The sequence below is a fragment of the Ruditapes philippinarum genome, unplaced genomic scaffold, assembly GCF_026571515.1.
Source record: "Ruditapes philippinarum isolate M1 unplaced genomic scaffold, ASM2657151v2 ctg10329_1_1_1_1, whole genome shotgun sequence".
Taxonomy (NCBI): Eukaryota; Metazoa; Mollusca; class Bivalvia; order Venerida; family Veneridae; genus Ruditapes; species Ruditapes philippinarum.
This window is the reverse complement of record NW_026863052.1, coordinates 1410-23908: the sequence shown is the minus strand read 5'-3', so window position 1 is coordinate 23908 and position 22499 is coordinate 1410. Positions and strand designations below refer to the sequence as shown.

The 22499-nt window shown below is 33.3% G+C and overlaps 2 protein-coding genes across 2 annotated transcripts; both read left to right on the top strand.

Moving 5' to 3' along the window:
* Positions 1-1739: 1739 nt before the first annotated feature.
* On the top strand, positions 1740-4141 carry LOC132720992 (uncharacterized). The gene has a single exon (XM_060705237.1). It carries the CDS (start codon positions 2038-2040, stop codon positions 3202-3204), a length of 1167 nt encoding a protein of 388 aa, XP_060561220.1. The 5' UTR covers positions 1740-2037; the 3' UTR covers positions 3205-4141.
* Positions 4142-9190: 5049 nt separating this feature from the next.
* LOC132720993 (collagen alpha-1(XII) chain-like) lies at positions 9191-19217 on the top strand. Its single transcript, XM_060705239.1, has 10 exons — positions 9191-9356; positions 9650-9916; positions 11615-11751; positions 13477-13636; positions 14060-14303; positions 14698-14844; positions 15288-15348; positions 17640-17733; positions 18120-18194; positions 18617-19217. Exons 1-10 carry the CDS (start codon positions 9284-9286, stop codon positions 19177-19179), a joined length of 1821 nt encoding a protein of 606 aa, XP_060561222.1. The 5' UTR covers positions 9191-9283; the 3' UTR covers positions 19180-19217.
* The last annotated feature ends 3282 nt before the right edge of the window (positions 19218-22499 follow it).

Here is a 22499-nt window from a genome sequence, read left to right as displayed (position 1 = left end):
TGGAGAATTTTGCAGGAAATGAAATGCAAACATATTCAAACAATTAATTGCACTCTTTATTAATCTATAGAAAAAATTTAGTAGGCCATTTTTACGATTTGTTATATCATGGCATTATCATTTTGAAATTGTAGGTTCTTTCTGGGTTTTTTACGGCACTTATGACATTTTTGCAGTGAATATTTAAATAGACCTAGTTCATAACTTTAAATGTAGCTTTTATTTTGGCGTTATGCGACAGTTAACAGGTCTAGCAGTAGTATACTATAAAACCTATTCGCTGTTCAAGTCTCTTTACCTAAAATCGACCCTGATTTTTCTATATATTTTGTTTGAAGGCAATCGGTTTTATGGTAGTTTGAGTGGAATGTTGATTTGCCGAATTGTGACATTTAAACAATCTTCAATTTTAACATGAGTTGATATGAATGTAAACACTTGTGGGTCAGACGAATAATTCATTAAAATAGTAGATTAACCTCCCAATAAATCAATGATCAGACTTTCTATTTTGTTCCAGAGAAAATATCACATGAACTTGAAATTCTATCAAATAACCAATATTAATGATGATATCCAAAATACCCCCTACATTGTTTAAATAAACCTCTACCATATAGGGGGTATATATTTTGGATTTTATAAACCTATATACAATGTATTTTGGATATTATCGTAAATATTGAAAGAATTTCAAGTTCATGTGGAAAAACATTTAATCTCTAGCATGCCTATCAAAGTTCACGAGGAACACTGTCTTTTGCCGTTCATTCATAAATGATATACAATTTTGGTAATATTAACTAATTAACCATTGAAAGGTTTATAAGAATATCTGGTCATCAGATATCTTCTAGTTCATCTTCTCTTGCTGCAATTGTTGCTTGGACGCCCTTTGATGCTGTTAAAATGAGTAATTTTTCAATGTATGCGCCTACAGTGTAACGCTAACATTTGCGCGTTTTAACGCTATGTTTATATATGGCACAAATGACGTGACGTCAAAGTGTTATTTCACTATAAAAAAATAGTGTAATATCGCTTTATTACACTCTTGCGCCGCAGTTTATGTGATAAAAATCAATACTATATAAAATGGCAATTTTAGCCAATGTTAGTAAAACAGTCGTGATAATTCTTTTTTGCTCTTTTACATAGGTTCGATATGGCGTCAATTGTAAAAGACGATGGATCCAAGTGTCCGATTTGTTTCGAGATTTATAGGGTGCCGAAAGCTCTCGTTTGCTTACACACATTCTGTGAGGTCTGTATCCATGAATATGTTCTTAAAAGCAAAGAAAAAGGCCTACTGTGCAATGGTATAGAGTGCCCACTCTGTCGCTTTGTTACACCCGTAGAAGAAAAAACTTCACCTGAAACATGGGCAAAAGGTTTGCGACCAAATTTTGCTCTTGCGTCGCTTCTTGACAGCACAACAATCAGTCGAGCTTCCATCAAAAAAATAAAGTTCCGTAACAAATTTTAGTTATCACATGAAATAATCATATCCTCCATTCATTTAAATAATAAAACATTATAATAATATTATCTCTTTAGATTATCTAAAAATAAACACAAATAGATATTAAGAAACTTATCGTCAAAGCCCAACATACAGTTCAATTTTCATTATATTGAACAAAAAACATTTATTTGATTATTACAATTAAATCACTTTGTTAATGATACCACCTGTCCACAAATACCAGTCTGCTATTTTTGTTTCCTAATTACAATACAGTTTACTGCAGAATATAACAAAGATTGCGTCAGTGTTTTGTTCAGTTTGTAATGAAAGAATGTGTGAAAGTTGCAAAAAGGTCCATGATAGTTTGCAATTGACGAAAAGTCATGAATCCGTTGACATAGATAGTAAAAAAAAATGTTGAATTATTAACAACACTAAGGACATATGAGAAATGTGATAATCATGGTAAGAAAATAAAGTTTTATTGTAAAGATGATGATAAACTTTGTTGTAGCACTTGTGCTATTGTTACCCATAGAGCATGTCAAGGTCTGGCTGAAATAAGCGAAATGGCAATGAATAGACAGGTCAAGCTGCAAGGGTCTTTATTAAGAAAACAAATCGCCGAAATGGAAAATACCATGAAATTGTCTTCAACTCATTTCGTCAACGAAAATAAGCATTTAGCTACCGAAGCTGAAGAATTATTGACTGAGTGGAATCAGGTTAGAGAAAAGGTAAACAAACGTTTAGACGAATTTGAGGATGGGCTAAAAGAAGAATTAAAAGATATTCAGTCCACAGAATCATCTGACATCATTGCAAATGCTGTCAAATACAATGAGATGGCAGAGGAAATGCGTCGTTTACTGCATGTTCTCGAGTCTATTGAGGAAACTGGTACTGAAGAACAACAATATGTTGTAATGAAAAAGATATATGATGAATTCATGGTTCGACAATCCGAAACAGAACAAAAGTTTGGTGAAATGAAATCACTGAAATTATCATTAGAGCTTCCCAAATCAATTAGTGATTTGTTGAGCTTACCTTCAAAAAGTGTTTCGGTGACAACGGAAACAAGTGTAAAATGCATACCAAAATGTTCTGCAAAAACACTGTCTGTTTTAGCTGAAACTGATATAGAAAAAGATAATGATGATGACTCTGAGCCATTTTATCGAGGACTAGGTTTTCTGAATGATGACAGAATAGTTGCTGTTGATCATAATAATAACAAGTGTATTCTTATGGACAACAAATTGAATAAACTAGCAGAAAAACTTTTGCCAGTTAAACCACTGAACCTTGCTGTGACCGATGATGATTGTGTAATAATAACAACTGGTGCAGCAAAGAAACTTTGTATTTGTCAAGTGAATGCAGACAATACTATCAATGAGAAAGAAATAATCTCTGTAAAGTACAGCTGCGATTCTATTTCTATTACAAGTGACAACAAATGTGTCGTTGGCACTTACGGTATTGATGTTGGATTAGCTCATTTGCTGACCTTAAATGGAGAATTTGAAGAACTGCCCTATAATTTTGAAGGCAAATTCTTTGAAGGTAGTAGACAGTTTAGGAGTGTATACAATGAAAGAGACAGACAATTGCTTATAACAGAGTATGAACAAAGTACAATTCATGTATATAATCTTCAAAAAACTTGTAAAGTGGAAGACAGTAATATTGTAAATCCTGTAGGAATTGCACACTATTTAAATGACTTTTGACTGTCGATATACTAGATGACATGAATTGTCCTCGATCAATATGTATTTCGCCAAATAAAGATAAAATGGTAGTTTCCAACAACAAATCAGGAGAGAAGAAACTTCTTCTTTTAAAAATTCGCCTGTTAGTAAAGAAGCAAAAAGCGGTATGAATTCTTCGAGTTACTAGTAGTAATCCTTATAATTATTTAATCAATTTACTGAAAAAAAAACATGATGCCTTCCTTTCATTTTATTTCAAAGAACATACTTTGGTCTATATGATAAATGAAAGTTGTTGAACATTTCATTATAACCATTTTACATAACTAAATATTATAAAGATTTTTGACAGGTTAAATGGCTGTTTATAAACGGTTATTAAATTACTTTTGAAATTTGCCCGGACTACTCCACTTATACTACTATACAATATTAATGAACCTTTACAAGATTGATTGGTCGCTCAAGTACTTGCGCATATTTCACGAGTTTTCCGGTTGAATGATTTGGGGTTGAATGATTTTTGACTGAGTAATTACCCGTGAACGAAAAAACGCGTTTTGCCCTGTTAATGTTTTTGTGTATGTCTCCTGCTGCACAGTAGCTGCAACATGAAATTGGCTATGTGGGGCGAAACATGTAATCGCTCTTGTTGAGTAATGCATATATTCAGGACCTGTATTATTCTAATTATAAGATAAGTGGATACAATGGGAATTTCACCGCAACAAATTTGTTATGTCAATGTTTGTTGTTTAATAATCTGTTATTGAAATAAAAGCTCATGGTAAGTATCTATCAAATATATATGCATAAGAAAATATCTTTTTAATTTTATTGCTCTTCTTTGAAACCCATAAACAATATTTCATTCTTAACTCCTTTTAGAAGGGGAAACAAAAGAAGTTTAAAATTAGTTCACTCCTTAAAATTGTTTTGATATGGGAACAACATTTTAACCTTAACAAATATTTGTTTATAAAGTTATACTATTAGAATATGAGTAAAATCATTAGCATTAAAATAATGAATACTGTTTTTCGTATTTTCTGTATTGTTTAATTGATTTTTGTGTCGCCTTGGTTACTTTTGTCGGTGGTGACGGCGTCGGTGTCGGCGGCGTTTTCTTAGGCTTGTCCGGAGTTTAACTCAGTCACTATAAATCGGATTGACTCCAAACGTGGTATGCATGCTTCCTTTAATGACAGTGCATAAGAATCGATACTTCTTATTTTTTGAGTTATTGCCCTTCGAATATTGTCATGCTTTATTTTGTCCGGGCTATTTCTCCCTAACTTTAAAAGCTATGGACTTGAAACTTCACATGATGATAGACCTCATTGAGAAAAAGTGCAGTGCATAAAAACCGGTACCCTGTACTTCATGATTTTATTAGTTATTGCCCTTTGTTATTCTCATACTTTATATATTTTTTCCTACCCTTTAAAAGTTATGGACTTGAAACTTCATTGGATGATGGATCTCATTGAGAAGAAGTACAGTGCACAAAAACCGATACTCTATTCTTCATGATTTTTGAATTGTTTCTCTTTTTCATTTTCATATTTTATTTTTCTCCGGGCCAATTTTCCTACACTTTAAAAACCATTGACTTGAAACTTCATAGGATGTTGGAAAATGCACTTCATTGTTTTGAGTTATTGTCCTTTGTTAATTTTCCTACTCAATAGGCTTGTCCAGAGCATTACTTCATTACTCCAAATTTGAAATTTAGTATGCAAGCTTTTTTCCTTAACCTCAAGTACAGTGCACAAGAATCCATCACAGAGGTCTACGTTTGATCTGTCAGTGTAAAACTTTTCCATGGTATTTTTATTATGCCCCGAAGGGTGTCATATAGTAATCGCACTGTCCGTCCGTCCGTCTGTCCGAGCAAACATTTTGGGTTTAGGGGCTAGATAACAGTAAAGAGAGCAAAAGAGAACAATAGGTTCATTCCGTGATCAAAGGGTTAGTGATCAATGGGCTAGTAGCCCTTAAGAAAACAAAGAAAATAACAAAGAAAACAGCCCCTAAACCCAAAATGTTGGAACGTCCGTCCGACCGTCCGGTAATCTTGTCCGCGTATCAGCGGGAAATTCAGTGATACTTCACAGGAGTGATCAGTACTATCCCTATCTGTGCATATCGCAGGCACGTTCCGCTCCTCTGCACAAAATGGCCACCAGAGCTATCAACAGACAAATCTTGTCCGAGCTTCATCTCCCAAACCACTTGGAGAATTTCAGTAAAACTTTACAGGAGTGATTACTAACATCACTTGTTGTGCATATCACCGGCATGTTCCGCTCCGATGCACAAAATGGTCGTGAGAGATATAAATAGAAAGACATTGTCCTTCTTTCATAGGAGGGGCCTCCGTGGCCGAGTGGTTAAAGTCGTTGACTTGAGATCACAGGTCCCTTACCACTGTAGGTTCGATCCTCACTCGGGTCGAAATCTTTCATGTGAGGAAGCCATCCAGCTGGCTTACGGAAGGTCAGTGGTTCTACCCAGGTGCCCGCTCGTGCCTGAAATAATGCCGGGAGGGGCACCTGGGGTCTTCATCCACCAATAAAGCTGGAAAAAAGTCGACGAAAAATCTCGGCGGGACGCTCTAGGATGACCCGACTTGAGTGTACGGTCGCCCATATGGGCTTTCCGGCGGCGACCTTAAATAAACGCATCAAAAAAAATTTTTAAAAAATCTTTCATAGGTTAAACTGCTGGTCAGTGAAACTTCTACGAAGTAAGCACGTTCCGCTCCGCTGCACAAAATTGTTTTAGTAAATTGTGTTTACTTTTTCTCCTACACTTCTAATGAAATAAATGAAATTTTAGGAATGATATTATCAAAGGCTGTAGGGTGTATATTTCTGTTTTGGCATATATTGCGGATTTTATGTCAAAGCTTCCTTTCGGTTTCAGTGAAAGCTCTTGTTTCTGATAATACAACAGTTTTATAATCCTGACGTAACATTGTTACAATCAGTTCACGAAATAATTATTCGTTTTCACGAAATATAAATTCGTTTTTAAGAAATATTAATTCGTAATTTCGAAATATTAATTCGTTTTTTTAGGTCATTTTGAGCTTGACAAAACCTACTAATCTCACAAATGGGTCATTTACAAGCCTGAATCAACATTGCGATTATGAACCGAAAGGTTCTCAAGTTATTGTATTAAAGTGAACAGGGTTTTTAAGTGAGAAGTCATTCTCAATCCAAAGTATCCTTTTTTCCCCATTGTCAAATACATGTTCCCATCAGCAATGTTTTAATTTTTGAGGCAATTAATCTTCTCTGACATGTTTCTTTAAACAGAAACATGCTATATTATTACTTTGTTTTATCATATACATTAGTGAAACTAAACGGATTTTCACTAACCTAATCAATTTATATAAGTATATTGTAATGATCTAGAAAATTTTACCTGTTTATTTCATTCGATCACTTTCACTTTCTGTCATTCATTGATCCTACTTTCGTTTTTGAAGCTTTTACTGGCAATAGCACATTAGTTGACTGGTGTCTCAGTAAATTTTCACAAGACATCAGATCAATGTCACGTATCATGCCAGATTTTATTCTAGTATGTGAGTTAAGTTGAATTCCCTATATGTTTTCCATGCCAGAATATGTTGTGTCAAGTGTTTTCACAATTTGTTTATCTTTCCATGTAATTTGAATAATCCCTCTGATAAGTCACTATTTGTGTTGCATATCAAATAAGTCCATGTTTATGAATGTTTCTGCAACTTTTCTAGAAACATGTTAAATCCTTCACATTTGAGTATTTTAAATAAAAGTGTAGTTATAAAATCTTTGGCACTGGCCAAACTAGATCATTTAATTATGAGTATACCTAATCCGCCTTTAGAAAAAAATAATCTAATACAAAATCTTTTCTTCAAATTTCTCTGGAATGAAGGTATGGATAAAGTTAAGAAGAATATAATCCCTATATAAACCCTTTTGTGTAAAATAACTAAATCAACCAAGTTTATAACGTTCTTGATTAATTAGTTTAAGATTTCTGTCCTCATTGAGCAATCTGTCATCACTAGCGAAGGTAATATGGTGTGTCAATTTGCTGCTAAATATCACATGTTTCGAATATAAAACTTACTATCCGCCATAAATGGTCTCTTAAAATTCACACACACGCGCACGTACGCACAGACCCACACACCAACGCACGCACATACACACATTCACACATAAAGACATAAAACGTTGGTTATTAATTCGTAATCAATATTTTATTGCGTAAACGTGTTAAAAGTTATACTGTTTTAGTTATAAAGGGTTTATCAAATTACTTTATAAATGTTTATCTACTATTAATTACTTCTATTCTTATTTTAGTCAATACATGTATATTAATTGTATTCGGCATGTGAAAATTTTCAAAAGTGTACATGTGTAAAATAAAACATTCCCATTTTCTTGATTTTAGTATATTTTTCAATTCTTATCATTACCTACGTTTCCACCAATCATAACGGTGGCACAGAGGTGACATTTATCTCGTGCGCACGAGATACTATGTCGTGGCCACGGGTTACTACCACGGGCCACCTACAACCTTTTCGTGTCGACTAGCTAGTCACAGCAAGATCTATGATCCCGTTCTAAAATGTCCTGTATATTGTATATCGTCTTATCTTTAAGGAGACATATACACTGACATTTTGTACTACTTGTGGGACTTTCATTGAATAACAAGTAAGTGTCATGTAAAATGATTCCATGATCGATTGCGAATGAACAGGGATGTTACAAACAAACTAGATTAAACCATTTGCATATAGATTTATAGATTCGAATATTGAATTATACTTAAAGCCGGTAATTCGGATCGTGAAACATCAGTATCCTGAACGTGTACCACTGCCAACCATTAATATATTAAATCAAACTACGCCCGTCACATATTCCAGTGTGTCGTACTGGACAAACTTAAATGCTCTTACATTTTCTGGACTAGACACCAAACACCTCGAGGTCTGAAGAAATTGTCCTATCACTTCTAATTATAATGCTGAGTATTTGGTTACGACTCTGTTAAGGATTTCTTTCAACACCTGAAAGACGTTATCCTAATCACTGATAAATAATGTGAAATAAAACCCATCATTTTATCATTTATATTTTTAAATGATTTATGGAAGAACAGTTCAAGGTCACAAGTAGCAAAGATTGTTTCAAATTATCGCCTTATCTGATATTCAAATGCATGTAAAAGGATAGATGGATATATCCAGAATTCCATGTTTCCACTACGTCTTCACTAGTGTCAAAAATAGTGAGAACAAAGATCAAAAGGCAATGTGACGTTCACAGAACGTTGGCCCTGACACATATAGCCACTTTAGCAGGGTACTCGGATAGCACATACGACTTTTAGCTTCCTTGTGCATCGAGTCTTTTTTATATGAAGTCCCTTTCATAATAATGTTATTCAAAAATCATTTTAAGTACAATAATGTAAGTCATTGTTCATAAAAATGGAGATCGGTAGCTTTAAAAAGACAGTAAATAAGATAACTGTTACCTTTCATTCTGCACATCTAAACGCAATTAAATGGTCATAAATCACAAACATTGCAAACATTGCCAGGAAGGTCAGAATTCCAACTTGGGTATCCGCTCATATCTATAATTTAGTATGGAGGTGAACCTCCGTGTTTTACATTTCAAATGAAACTGAAAAATCGTAGCGTATCTTTTTTACAGTGTCTATTTTATTCAAACCCCAACAAAAGGAAACGTTCAGCAAAAATTACTTAGCTTATTGACCTCTTTTTCATATATAGGGCATAAAAGATGCCAATCAAAATTTCAATTTGTCATAATGTATAGCAAATATATCTAACTCTTGATAACGACACAATGTCAGGAGTGTGATCACGCCAATCTGATAGTCATAGATTCAAACACTTTGCCAGCGGAGGTTTATCTTATCTTTCGACCTTATATTACACTTTGACATGTGCATTAGGTTAGATATTTTGGTATACATTTGTATAAGAGAAGGTCTTTTGTTCTAAACTGGTTAAGGTGAGGATAAGGCATACGTATCGGGGAAAATGAATGGACTATTGTATATACTTATAGCAGTTGGATCTTTATTCTGTAACGTTGCCGTTGCTATTGATAAATGTAGGTATTCATAAATATATACAATATGGAAGAAAAAAAACATTATTTATTTAATATATCTATGAAGACCAAGTAAAAGTAATACATGTAGTATTTTGTCCGCTATGACCTAAGCATGTGAAAATTTAAAAACAAAAGGTATATAGCCTTTCTAATATTTATATAGCAACCTGATTAGGTTCCTTTTTGTTTCATTTGTAATTTGAACGCCAAGTTAGTAGTTGAATCTACTTTTCATACTTTAAGATAATACACTTTCCATTTGACTAAACAAAATAACATGATTATTGCAGCCTGTCCTTTCAATCCAGTGGATATTGTTTTCGTTCTGGATGGATCTGGTAGTGAAGGTGCAGCTAACTTCAACAAACAGTTGATGTTTGTAGAAAATATTACAGAACAATTTGAAATAGGGGAAGATCATACTCGCGTATCATTGGTAACCTTCGGTACCGGGTCACATAACGAGTTTTACCTGAATCAGTATTATAATAAGACGCAACTGTTGTCACAAATAGCAAAGGCGCACTATCCTAATGGCGAGACAAATACACATTATGGTAAAGAGTTAATTAATTCTATTAATCAATTCATTTGCTTTAAATGAAATTATAGTCTATTGTCCGAAGTATGTAAATAGCCACCAGTTATTCTTTAATTTCTTAACCTAATTGCGGGGTAGTCAGTATACCAACTGCGAATTAGTGATTTAAATGGTATGCAAGGCAACTGTTTTGTGTTTTATCCATGTCGAATGAGTTGAAAACAAGATGTCCAAATGTCATTTCAAAATAATATTTGATACTGGTACAGAATGGAATGATGCTTGCAATCTCCGAAAACATCGAGTTGGTAACCAAAGGGAATCATTTAAAATAGTAAACCTGAACAAGGGCGAGACGAATCCACTCATGGTACCAAATTGGGCACAGGTCAGAATTGGGCAAATATCAAAGGAAAAAATGTCTAATAATATAACATATTTTGTGGGGTTTGCCAAAACAAGCACGATAAAAATTAGAAGTTCATAAACTATTTCATTCTCTTAGATAAGGCCAACAAGTAGTATTACTTATTTATAACATGCACTCCTGCACTTGCTTTCAAACTTCTAAACTAATTAATATGTTCGTGTTTTGATAATCTTTAGATGTTTGTATAAATCTTATATTGATTTAAAATAATATTGATATTGCAAACTAGGTTTGCAACATGTGGCGTTTTGATGGTTAACCAACATTTGATTTCTCTTACCATACATGCATAATAGTTGATATTTTTTGCATTGTTGCATAATTGTATTTCTAACAATTGCATTCATTTGAAATGTTATGTTGTTTTAAATTTGTATGTTTTACTATTATGCATTGTTCACATTTAGTCATTTAAATAGCATTAAATGACAATTTCACTATATTGTGTCTTTGTGTTTATCTGAAATCAAACTGAGAAAAACTTCGAAAACAAACAACCGACATACATAAATTATCATTTATTTTAAATAAATACATTTATGGATGCGACATATTATTGTAATTAAGAAATATAGTGGTGTTAGCCTACAATCCGGTTTTGCAATAGCAGACGGGTGTTTAGCCCACTGTCCGGATAGTAACTTAGTGGACAGTTTTTTAGATAGCACATTAACATAAATTAGCAGCCATTTTGTAAGAACAAAAAGTTAAGAAAAAGAAATTGTTAAAACCCACCCTCCTCTCCCAAATGAGGTGTGTTGTTGGTTAACCAATATTTGCAAATTTTTAGTTGATAACAATTTTTCTGAATGACATTTGTTCATGCATATTTATTTCTTTTTTGCATTGTTGCATAATTGCATTTGAATTGTTGCATAAACGGCGTTTTGATGGTTAACCAACATTTGATTTCTCTTACCATACATGCATAATAGTTGATATTTTTTGCATTGTTGCATAATTGTATTTCTAACAATTGCATTCATTTGAAATGTTATGTTGTTTTAAATTTGTATGTTTTACTATTATGCATTGTTCACATTTAGGCATTTAAATAGCATTAAATGACAATTTCACTATATTGTGTCTTTGTGTTTATCTGAAATCAAACTGAGAAAAACTTCGAAAACAAACAACCGACATACATAAATTGATTTAAAATAATATTGATACATTGTATTTATCTTAAATTTAAATTATGACAAAATATTTTCGGGAGAATAAAATATGTTGCTTACATGTAAACTGAACTTGAATATTTACAACAACACTTTCATTGTATAGCAATCAATTTTGTCCGTACTAACACGCTTACCGCCATGCATGGTGCGGAAAGAAATGTGACAAAACTTGTGATAGTGCTGACTGATGGACGGTCACTGGAACCTTCTGCATTACAATATTCCGTGAAGGAGTTAAAGGTTTGTTACTTTGCAATTTTAATTTACTTAAATATTTCTAATATATGTTTTGAGTTAGGGTTGATTAGGATAGGAGGTTGCCCTAAAGCCTATAGAAGTTAAGTTGAAGACTTTGTATTACGTTTCCTACCATGATATTCTCCCCGTAAAATGGGGGAAATCCATGCGAATCAATTATCCAGATATGAAACAGAAGGCCGGTTGGTTGTTAATAAAATGAGAGACAGACGTAAAATGGTTAAAGTAAGCAAACATTGAACAATGTAATTTTTTTGTACATTTATCGACCCATTTAATGCGATAGAAACAAATAAAAAAGCTAATAAACATCATTTGAATTGTATATACTTCTAAGCTTTTGCTAAGTATCATAAGTTGATTCTATATTATCACAAGTATAAAACAGATTTCTTTCCAGTTTTTAAAATTCTGATTCAGCAATATTTTGAGGCAGTTGCCTGACATGAATCCGTGTTAACCAATCTGTGACAAGTCGTCTGGGTAGCATGGAAAGGAAATATTTTCATGTGTTGATGGAGTGCACAATCACATCTCTTTTGTTATACGGCGACAGGCCCGGCTTATTGTCATTTCGTGGCTTACATTTCTAACATCTGTCACTTCGATATGGCGAATACTAACATTAGGCGGCATTTAAGAAAAGCACAGTTATGGAAGATTGCAGGGGTGGTACAGCAGGGAGCGACCTTCTACCAGAGTGGTGCGGGACTTGGTGTTCAGACACGTCGTGCAAGGTTTTCGACAGCAACTTCTCTTCGAAATGACTTACTAATGCTGCGGGGGTCCATGTTTCCATGCAGACGGTTCGTAGAAGGCTGCGTGAAGGTAATTTGCGATCGAGAATACCTGGCATACGTATCCCCTCGACGCGTCGAAATTGCCAGGCCCGTTTGTCGTTTGGAATGGACCATGGAGCACATACGGTGGACCTTGCAACACTGGAGGCACGGTCTGTTCACTGATGAGTCCATTTTCTGCCTAGACTTCACATATAAGCCTACTACTAGAGACTGAAGAAGACGAGGTGAGCGGTTTCATGCTGCAAATATTTGCTGGGCATGACCATTGCGGAGGTGGGTCAGTTATGGTATTGGGAGGTATCAGCTGGGATAGACGAACCGACGTGGTTGTGCTTAATAGAGGCACATTGACAGTTCAGTGATACATACACCTAACATGAATCCAATAGATATATGTGGAATGAGCTGAAGGTAAGAAATTCAACTCGTCAGCTGCAACCCAGAACCATCTAGGAACTTGGAGCCATTTTGGTCCGAGAATGGGCAGCCATACCCGTAAAAACGATCAGAAACCTAAAAGGGAGAATAATAAGGCGCTGCCAAGCGGTCATTGAAAGTCACGGGTCACGCATACGGTATAAAGTCTAAAACTGTAAACAACAACAAAAAATACAATTTAACAAATTTGAAAAATACGCTACATGTTCTGAAATCTACAGAAAAGGAGTCATCCTCTTCTTTAGCACAAAATCAGTGTAAAACTCCTTTATATGGTTAAATTCGTCCTTCAGCTGAATTGATAAAATAGTAAATCAATATTTAAAACCTTTCGCACGGCGTTAATAAAATTATCCAAAAAAAAAAATAAATAAAATTTTCACTCAAACATATGGTGCTTAGCAAAAGTTGAGTAGTATAACTTACAATAAAGTTTTCCCTTGAACTGTTCATTGTTTATTGACAGAAAAATCCACTTGTCACGACAATAGCTGTGGGAATAGGAGGTTCAGTAGATCCACAGGAATTACTCATGATTGCTAAAGATGCAAATCATACGTTTCAAGTGAGCTCATTCGATGCTCTGAACACTATTCAGGGTGAGGTGACAGACACGGCATGCAACGGTAACTAATATTTGAGGCATTTTTTCCGGCAGTAAGGCAAATGAATCTTTTTATCGTGTATTAATTTATATAGTTTATTATGTTAACTTATATTTTATTATAAAACATTTCTAAAAACAGTACAGATTTTGCGTCAGTTCAGTAACATTTCTTAAGTCTGGAATGTTCGATCAAATGTAACAAAACAGATGTTGGTTAACAATTTTATTCGTTGTTAATTATCTAAACATTCAATAATTTTACATCGGCAAGTTTCTCAATTTTTAAAACATAATTTACCGGTTTCAACATTAGAAATAAAGCATAAATTTACAAATTATAACTTATTAAAATCGATAGAAAACATATTGGAAACATTTTAATTGAACATTTTGCTATGGTTGAAATCACTTATAAAATATACCAAGTCATTTTTTCTTGCAGCATGTAACAACATCTTTTCGGATGTTTGTTTCGTTCTTGACTCTTCTGGGAGTGAAGGCGCGATCAATTTTCACAAACAGTTGGAATTTGTTAACATTGTTGTCAACGAATTCTCCTTCGAAGATGGTGCTCAAACACGTGTTTGTCTCGTCACGTTTGCAAACAATGCACACACAGAATTGCATCTAAGAAACAGTATTAATAAAGAAACTATTATGTCTAATGTTCTAAAAGTGCCATGGAGGTGAGATATTCCTAGCCATTATAAAATTCTCACTTATACCCCGCCATATTACTTTTAAGTTTCAACCACATGATGTCAGTGTTATCATTCTAAGGCAAAACAAAAATTTACTGGTATTTATTGAATCTGAAATGTACTTTATAATTAGAACATGATATTTCTTCTACCAAACTTATAGACTCGGCTAATTTCGTTTTATACCATATCCATTTGGACAATGTCGTCTCTTTCCGTATCGTTTTTTTTTTGAAAACTTTCAGTTGACAAAACATTGTGTCGGTGTAGGTACTAACACTTATTGCATTTTTAAAAGAAAGATAAACACCTAATTATTTATTTTCCACGACCTACTAAACTTTTAAATAAAATATTTATTAAATATTTTAAATTGAAGCAATGGTGAAACGATGACAAACAAGGGGCTTGATAATGCCAGAAATGAACTTCACCGCAGTATCGGGAGTAAAGTAGTAATTGTATTGACTGACGGACGCTCAACAGAACCAGATTTGACACAGCGCTCCTCTGAACATTTACACCGGTAAGATATTAATCAGTTAATTAATTAATTACCTGAGAGACTAACATTTGCAATTTGTCAGAAACCAGTGTAAAAGTTCTCCTTAGATTGAAGTGTCTTTATGCACATACAATGGCATATACTGAGTGAATAAGTGACAGTCAAAATAAATTTACAGAATAATGTCACTTTTAAATTGTTACTTAATTAGCGAAACAGTAGGGCAGTGTTTGTGAAGTGCATTTTGTAATGTATTTATATAGTTGACAGCTCTCTTAATCGAACATTCCATTTTGTCATTGTTAAAGTTTGTGATAGTGACTGACTGACAAACGCTATTAAAAACAATATTGTTGTCATGTATATGAGGTTTAATATGCCTTTAAACTAAACAGTATTGCTTATTAACAGACAAATTCAAAAAATACTCTACATACATGTGTGTGCATATTTTTATATTTCAGTACCGGTATTGAAACATTCGTCGTAGGAATCGGTAATAATGTTGATAGAAACGAATTAAGGGTAAGGATATTATATGTTATTTTGGTTTTGGAGTGATATATGTGGATATATTACCTGACAAAATTTTATATCACCCGAGCCGTTAGGCGAGGGTGATATTTTATCTTGGCAGGAAATATATCCATAGATATCACTCCAAAACCAAAATAATAATTTTATTACCCTTCCCCTGACGAGTTAAGACGATTTGATATAAATCATTGCTACTTCTTATGAAACGTCGAAATAAGATTCCCTTTAGGGTACCCCTTCACCACGATATGACGTCACATAAATTCATGACGTATGTTTTTTCGAACCAAACGAATGTAAACAAGAGGAAAGGAGTAGTCTGTTGAACGCACTTTTTTGTTTACAACGTTGTGTACCCAACTCGGAAATTTAGTGTGTATATTACACGTCTGGCTCGGTAATATCAATTTCTTTCGGAAAGCCAATATTCAATCAAAAAGGAGGAAAAAATCTGGAAGGGTAATAAAGTTATTATATCCACATTCACTTTGTTATGTCTAGTGCAATCATCTAGACTCATTTGAGCCGTTTTTAATGGTTACTAAATTATTGTTTGACTCTTTCATCATTACAGAGACCATCAAGTACATCTGTGTAATTTGTATTGGCTTTCTTATTTTTTTCTTCCCAACTTAAGCAAATTTGTTATGAAAATCCCTGACGTTAGCAATTGACAGTTCATATTAAAAAGTGAGGCAAATTAAACGATTTCATTAAACAAAAGTAGAGTGGTAATGGTTACATTAGCTTGTCTATAATTTCTATTAAACGATTTAAAGCTTTATCCCATCACAAAATCGACAAAAGAAAAAGATTTGTCTATTACGTGTATTTATTTCTTAAGGTTTGGCGATATTTTTGTCAAAGGCTGTTAATCCAGAATATAAGGCATTTTGTAACAAAGTTCCACGTATGTCCCGATATCGGTCACATTCGTTATGATAGATAATGCAACTACAGTAACAATGCTACAAGACACCTATCGCATTAGCTCCGATAATGTTTTTACTTTGTGTCAATGTACAGAAGCTCTGTCTTGTTACCAGATCATTGTACGACAGAAAAAGAATTCGGTAATCACATATTAGTGAGAGGAGGGAGAGGATTTTAAAATATTGTGTACTACATAAAGTTTAATTATGTCACGCTAGCGAAGTTGAAAAGGCCGGGAGCGTGGTCTGCAGCTTCTTATATAAGCGGCTAAATATAGCTCGCATAGGGGTTAACTAATTAATGCAGATGTAGCAATCGCAACTACTCGGCCCTTTCCGTAAGTTTTCGGATAAGGACCTCGAACACAATAGTATGAATACACAGAACGGATGCGGTATTTCGGTCTAACCTACGCTAAGAAACTAAACATGTAAACAAATAGTAATTTAATGCTGGGAGTTGTTTACAAGTTTATTTCTAATATATGTAGTAAACGTTCACCTAAAATAAGTGATATCATAGGTACAAAAGCAAACAATTCATTATTTATATATTTATTATTATGGTTGTAGAAACCGAAAGTACAAAAAACCAACCTGTTGACATTTCGTCGGATTTGTTTAAAATTGAACATCAGTGGGCATATTTGAATTAAAAATTGTTGTCAGACAAATTTTCAAGCAAAAGAGTACCGGAACAGGCATTAGATGTCAAATATATACATTCGTTTTACATTATCTCTGTTTCTGTTTACATCTGAAACCACGTGTTAGAACTACTTTCAATCCGTATTGTTTCCGAGGTTAATATTGTAGATAATAGCCGAGGCAGTTCCGAATGGCAGATGTAGTACCATCGTTTTTGGAAGGAATAAATCGTTTAAACTTTTAGCGTTAAAACTGTGCAGTATCTAATGGATTATTTTATAAAACTATAAAAGCAGTAAAATGCTGATGTTGTTTTCGTAAACTAATAGATCTGTTGCATGGAATTTTCATGTAATATAATGTATATGAAAATTATACGTAAACAGAATAAAATGTTACGGAACAAAATAATCCAGAGCTGTTTAGTATGTTTAGCGATGCTTTCATGCATTTCATTTTCATTTTCAAATAAATATACGGGTAAATTTTATTTCTTAAATTAAAGACAATGTAAACAGTAATATTACAATTTATCGACAGCAAAACTTTAGCTTTAAACACTTAAATTGTAACTGTAGTGTTGGTACTTTTATTGAAGCGTATTCTTATTCTATATAAGCTTGTAATGTATAATGTTTTAGAAATGCTGTTAACCATTGCATTATTAATTCAGCACGTCATAAAATTGTATTGTTTTAGGTGATAGCGTCCGACAGAGATCACGTGTTTAATGTCGGTACATTTGATCAACTTCCCCAGATTCACCAAGACATTGTGGATAAAATTTGTGCAAGTATGCTCTTGTTTATATTTCAAATTAATTTTCAAATTCACCAAACCTTATACATTGTTTTAGACTTTAAAATAACCCAAACTGTAGAAAATAGAATCGTGTAAAACTTTAGATAGCACTGATAGCTGTTAACTTATGTTATTCTAGTGATTGTTTTAGTAGGTATATACCACAAAATATTGCATTATTCAAACGATGATAAAGAATATCCTAAGACGACATTTTCTGTCTCACACATTTTAATATCTGACATTATTCGAGAGCATTTGATTGATATTTAACTATAAAAACAATTCCGAGTTTTAGTTTTTCATCTTTTAAGCAGGTACAACGTATTGTTTTAGCATCTATACCAAATGTTTTGACATCTATATTTCATATTATAGCTGCTAAAAGAATTACAACGTCGACATCGACTACAACTACAACGACCACCTTACCACCTACCACAACGAAAGCTGGTCTGTTCCATTACTGACGAATACATTTTTGCTAATGCGACTAACGCTTCTATAGGCTTTAGACTTCCATAAAAGTTTTAACATATTAACTTTATAACCAATTTTAACGAAAAATAATCAACGGCTGTAGGTATTTTCAATATTAAAGAATTACACCTTTTTGTGAAAGATAATGTTTAAATTGTAAGAACTTCATATCACTCGTTAGTTTACTCGTCAGGATTTAATGAATAATAGAAATCACACTTGATAAGAATATATCAAATGGATTGACGTTAAATATAAGCAAAGGGAGATAATTAAATTAAATGTGTTCAACTCAAAGTTGCATTGTTTGAATGTAAATACATGTGTAGAATGTAAACAGTTAAAATTATAAACAATAATTTATATTGAAATTCTCTTTTGTTTTAAAATTACAGCCTGTGGACTAAAGCCAGCTGACATTGTCTTCGTGCTCGATTCATCAGATAGTGAAGGTGCAGACAATTTCAAAACCGAAGTAGACTTTGTCTACGACTTTGCCGCGCAGTTTTCCATTGGGGCCAATAACGTCCAGTTTAGCGTTGTCACTTTCTCCTCTGATATTCGTAATGACTTTTTCTTCAACAAGCATCATCACAGACACACTGTTCTTCAAGCTATCCGTAATATTCAGTACATGGGCCAAGGAACGAACACATCCGGAGCGTTGAACTTTGTGCGCACGCAGAGTCTACTTCCGTTGCATGGGGCCAGGACTAACTCATCCAAGTTCGTAATTGTAATCACTGATGGACGTTCAGATAACCAAAATCAGACTAAACTGGAAGCGAATCTTCTGCACAAGCAGGCACAAGTAATCTCTGTAGGGATTGGACCAGCTGTCGACAGAGCAGAACTAGCAAACATCGCCTCAAACCACCATGTTGTAACAGTAAACAGCTTTGCGCTGCTCAAAACAATCAAAAGACAATTAACTGATCTGGCATGTGAATCAGGATGAAGTTCTAAATTGTACTGAAAATAAACATAATGAAGTCATGTTCTGTTCAATATTATCCATTTATCATAGATACTCTTTTTTACATTTTATATCCCAGTATATATACATTTCGAACTGTCATAAAAATCCAAATTAGGGTAAAAAAGTATAAGGTATACCATTTCAGTTATGTAGTTTTTTCATAAACAACACATTTCCTATACAAGGGAAGTCTGGAAAGTTCAGATACTTCTTCAGTTTATAACAATACATACGTTGTACAAATATTGTCAGCAAAGATATACATATCTACTAATATGTCTAGCGAACACATGTATCATCAATTCCTGAACTGTGACTTACTTTTTTTATTTTAACAGTATTTACATACTTAAATTTAAATTCATATTTAAAATTATTATTTAAACAAATGTGTCACTGGTTCCAATACAGTGTGTGAGATGTCTCCCATTTTCAAAGGTTGTTGTAAAGCAACCTATGATATTTCGGCCATGCTACTTTGAGTCTTGTCAAGTTGCCTTTAACATTTTATGGTTGTTTTTTTTTCTGTGGAACCCAGTTAAATGGTTACCCCATTAATTTCCCCGTCATTGGCATGATAGGGGTCGAGGAGCATCCTCCTTTCAGCCTTACAATGATGCATGTATATATCTGATATCCGACAAAATAAGAAGCAGTACAGATAATGTGATAAAAATTCGCAAAGGTATCATCAACCTGACCGAAATAAGAAAAGTGACAAAATTGAAAAGCGAACTAACTCTTTATGAATTAATTCTATAATTTCAATTGAGTTGAGTCCCATACATTAAAGCTAATATTCATACAAATTACAAAATCTTAAAAAATTCTGTCACTGTAACGTCTTTTTTTCTACACTTGTATTCAAATTTGTATTTTATATCATTGAACAATTTTCTTAACAAAATAGGAACAGGTTGATATGAATAATAATTGTACATATAAAATAACGTGTTGGAGTCAATCCCCGTCGCTATAACAACCCTTATAACTTTTCTCGCGGATTAACAATTTGATAGAATAGTATAATTTTAAGTTTTCTTTATGAGCAGTAGATTAAAATATGCATTTAAATCAACTCACGACTTATTTAATTGGAAATGGTAAATGTTTTACACGGTTCCTTTTATAATTTGCCAAACACCGTTTAGTTAAAATGTAAAATCAAAATATGAGCCGCGTCACGACTAAACCAACATAGTGCGTTTGCGACCAGCATGGATCCAGACCAGCCTGCGCATTCGTGCAGTTTGATCAGGATCCATGCTGTTCGCTTACAGACCCTATAACAAGTAGAGAAACTGACAGCGGACAGCATGGATCCTGATCTGACTGCGCGGATGCACAGGCTGGTCTGGATCCATGCTAGTCGCAAACCCATTATGTTGGTTCTGTCGTGACGCGGCTCATATGATGTTTAAAGTTTAACAAATTAACGTAGGGACTAGTAACTTAAATACAAGAAAGATGGAATTTAAAAGGCTACTGTATATGGTAAAGAAGACTTGCTAATTTTGTAATGCAGAGTCATAGTTTTCAATTTTATACCAGTTTTTAGATGATTGCCTTTGAAGATATAGCAAAGTTCAGTCAGTAAATTATGCTATTACTTGGCATATAAAATTCATAATATGCGCATATAGTTACGAGCAATTATGCTTATAATTTACGTGCCAGCGCATAGCAATTACATTGTTCTTTAATTCCATCGCTTGAAAAAGTCCTTTGAATGTAAATTGATTGGATTGGTAATAATATAACGAAACCATAAAATCCTACTACTGTTTTGCTCGAAGATTTTATTACTTCTCATATAATGTTTACGAATTTCAATACTTTATCTCATACTGAGAATAACCGATAGAACACAAATGTTCCCAATTCGTATTAAGCAGAAAAAATGCATTTAAAAAACACATAAAAAACTGATTTTGAAGAAGTTGTTACAAAAATTGCCTAAGTTAAACAATAGCTATACAAAAGAATTTTGTAAAACAAAATCTATAATAATAGGCATTTTTTAAAACAAATATCTGTAAAAAAGCATTCTGTAAAACAAAAAGCTACATAAATAGGAATTTTATGACACGCAAGGATGGTATGAGGTAACTTCATCTCTATCATGTTAAAATTGTTCATTTCTAATATCATGCTACAAAGCTTAATACATTGAATTAATAATACAATTTTAAATTATTAAAAATTAGATAAATTATATATCCTTTTTTCTTTTCATACTGTCCTAGCATGAAGGAAACAAATAAGAGATGAAATTTAATTGATAAACACAAAAGTTAACAAAACGCAAAGCTTTCCATCGTTATAAAGTAATGGTTTTAGTCAACGGTCTCTTGCCCTGTTCGAACTTTTTATAAAAGAAATATACATATTTACCTAAATTGTGCCTTCTATGACCCCTTACTAAGTACAAGTGTCGTTTTACTTTACATATTTCGTTTTCAATCAAGAATGAAAGGTAATGTGCTCTAGACATGTTACAAAACACCATCGATTTGATAATGTTATACAAGTGTGAATGAAATAGATCAAAACGGAGTCCCTAAAGAATGCCTAAAACGGCAAAATTGAAAATGTAAACACTTGGCAATAGAAAGGTCTGTTAGACTTTACGCTTTACTTTTCGCGAACGAACTTTTTATCTGTCGGAGGTAACGGAATCTTAGAATCTGGGATATGACCTGTATACATGATGGACATGTCTCTTACGACATACGACAATGATCACAAAACGTTGAACATTTTTTCATCAATTTGACATTGCTGAAAGGGGCAACATTCAGTTTATTTGACACGAGGGACTGGATTTTTTTTTCGATGCTATTGTCTGTAAGTCTAGACCAACAACTTTTTGCAAAATTTACGAAATTCGCTCACTCCGTTGCTCCATAATTATTATTATAATTGTGACAAATGGTCCACACTTGAAAAACATTGTAACACTTTTCATTCACAATAAGATTGAAAATAGCACAAAATATGTAAAAAAAAAAAAACAATTTTAATTTGTATTTTTGATTATATTTCATAAATATCTCTTGCATGTCTGTCTGATTTTTGTGTGCAGCTGATTAAAATTTTATGTTTCTAGGCTGTTGGACCTCATTGGATTCCTTTGAAGGTTACTGTGTAGTAAATACCCTTCCGATGTCTAGACCATTTCCTTCATTATGGATTTATATAAATGCTCAGCAAATGCTGTTTTCCCCCATCTCTTTATCAGTGACATGTCCAAACAGGACTTTCATTAATGAAAGTACATAATGCACGACATATATGTA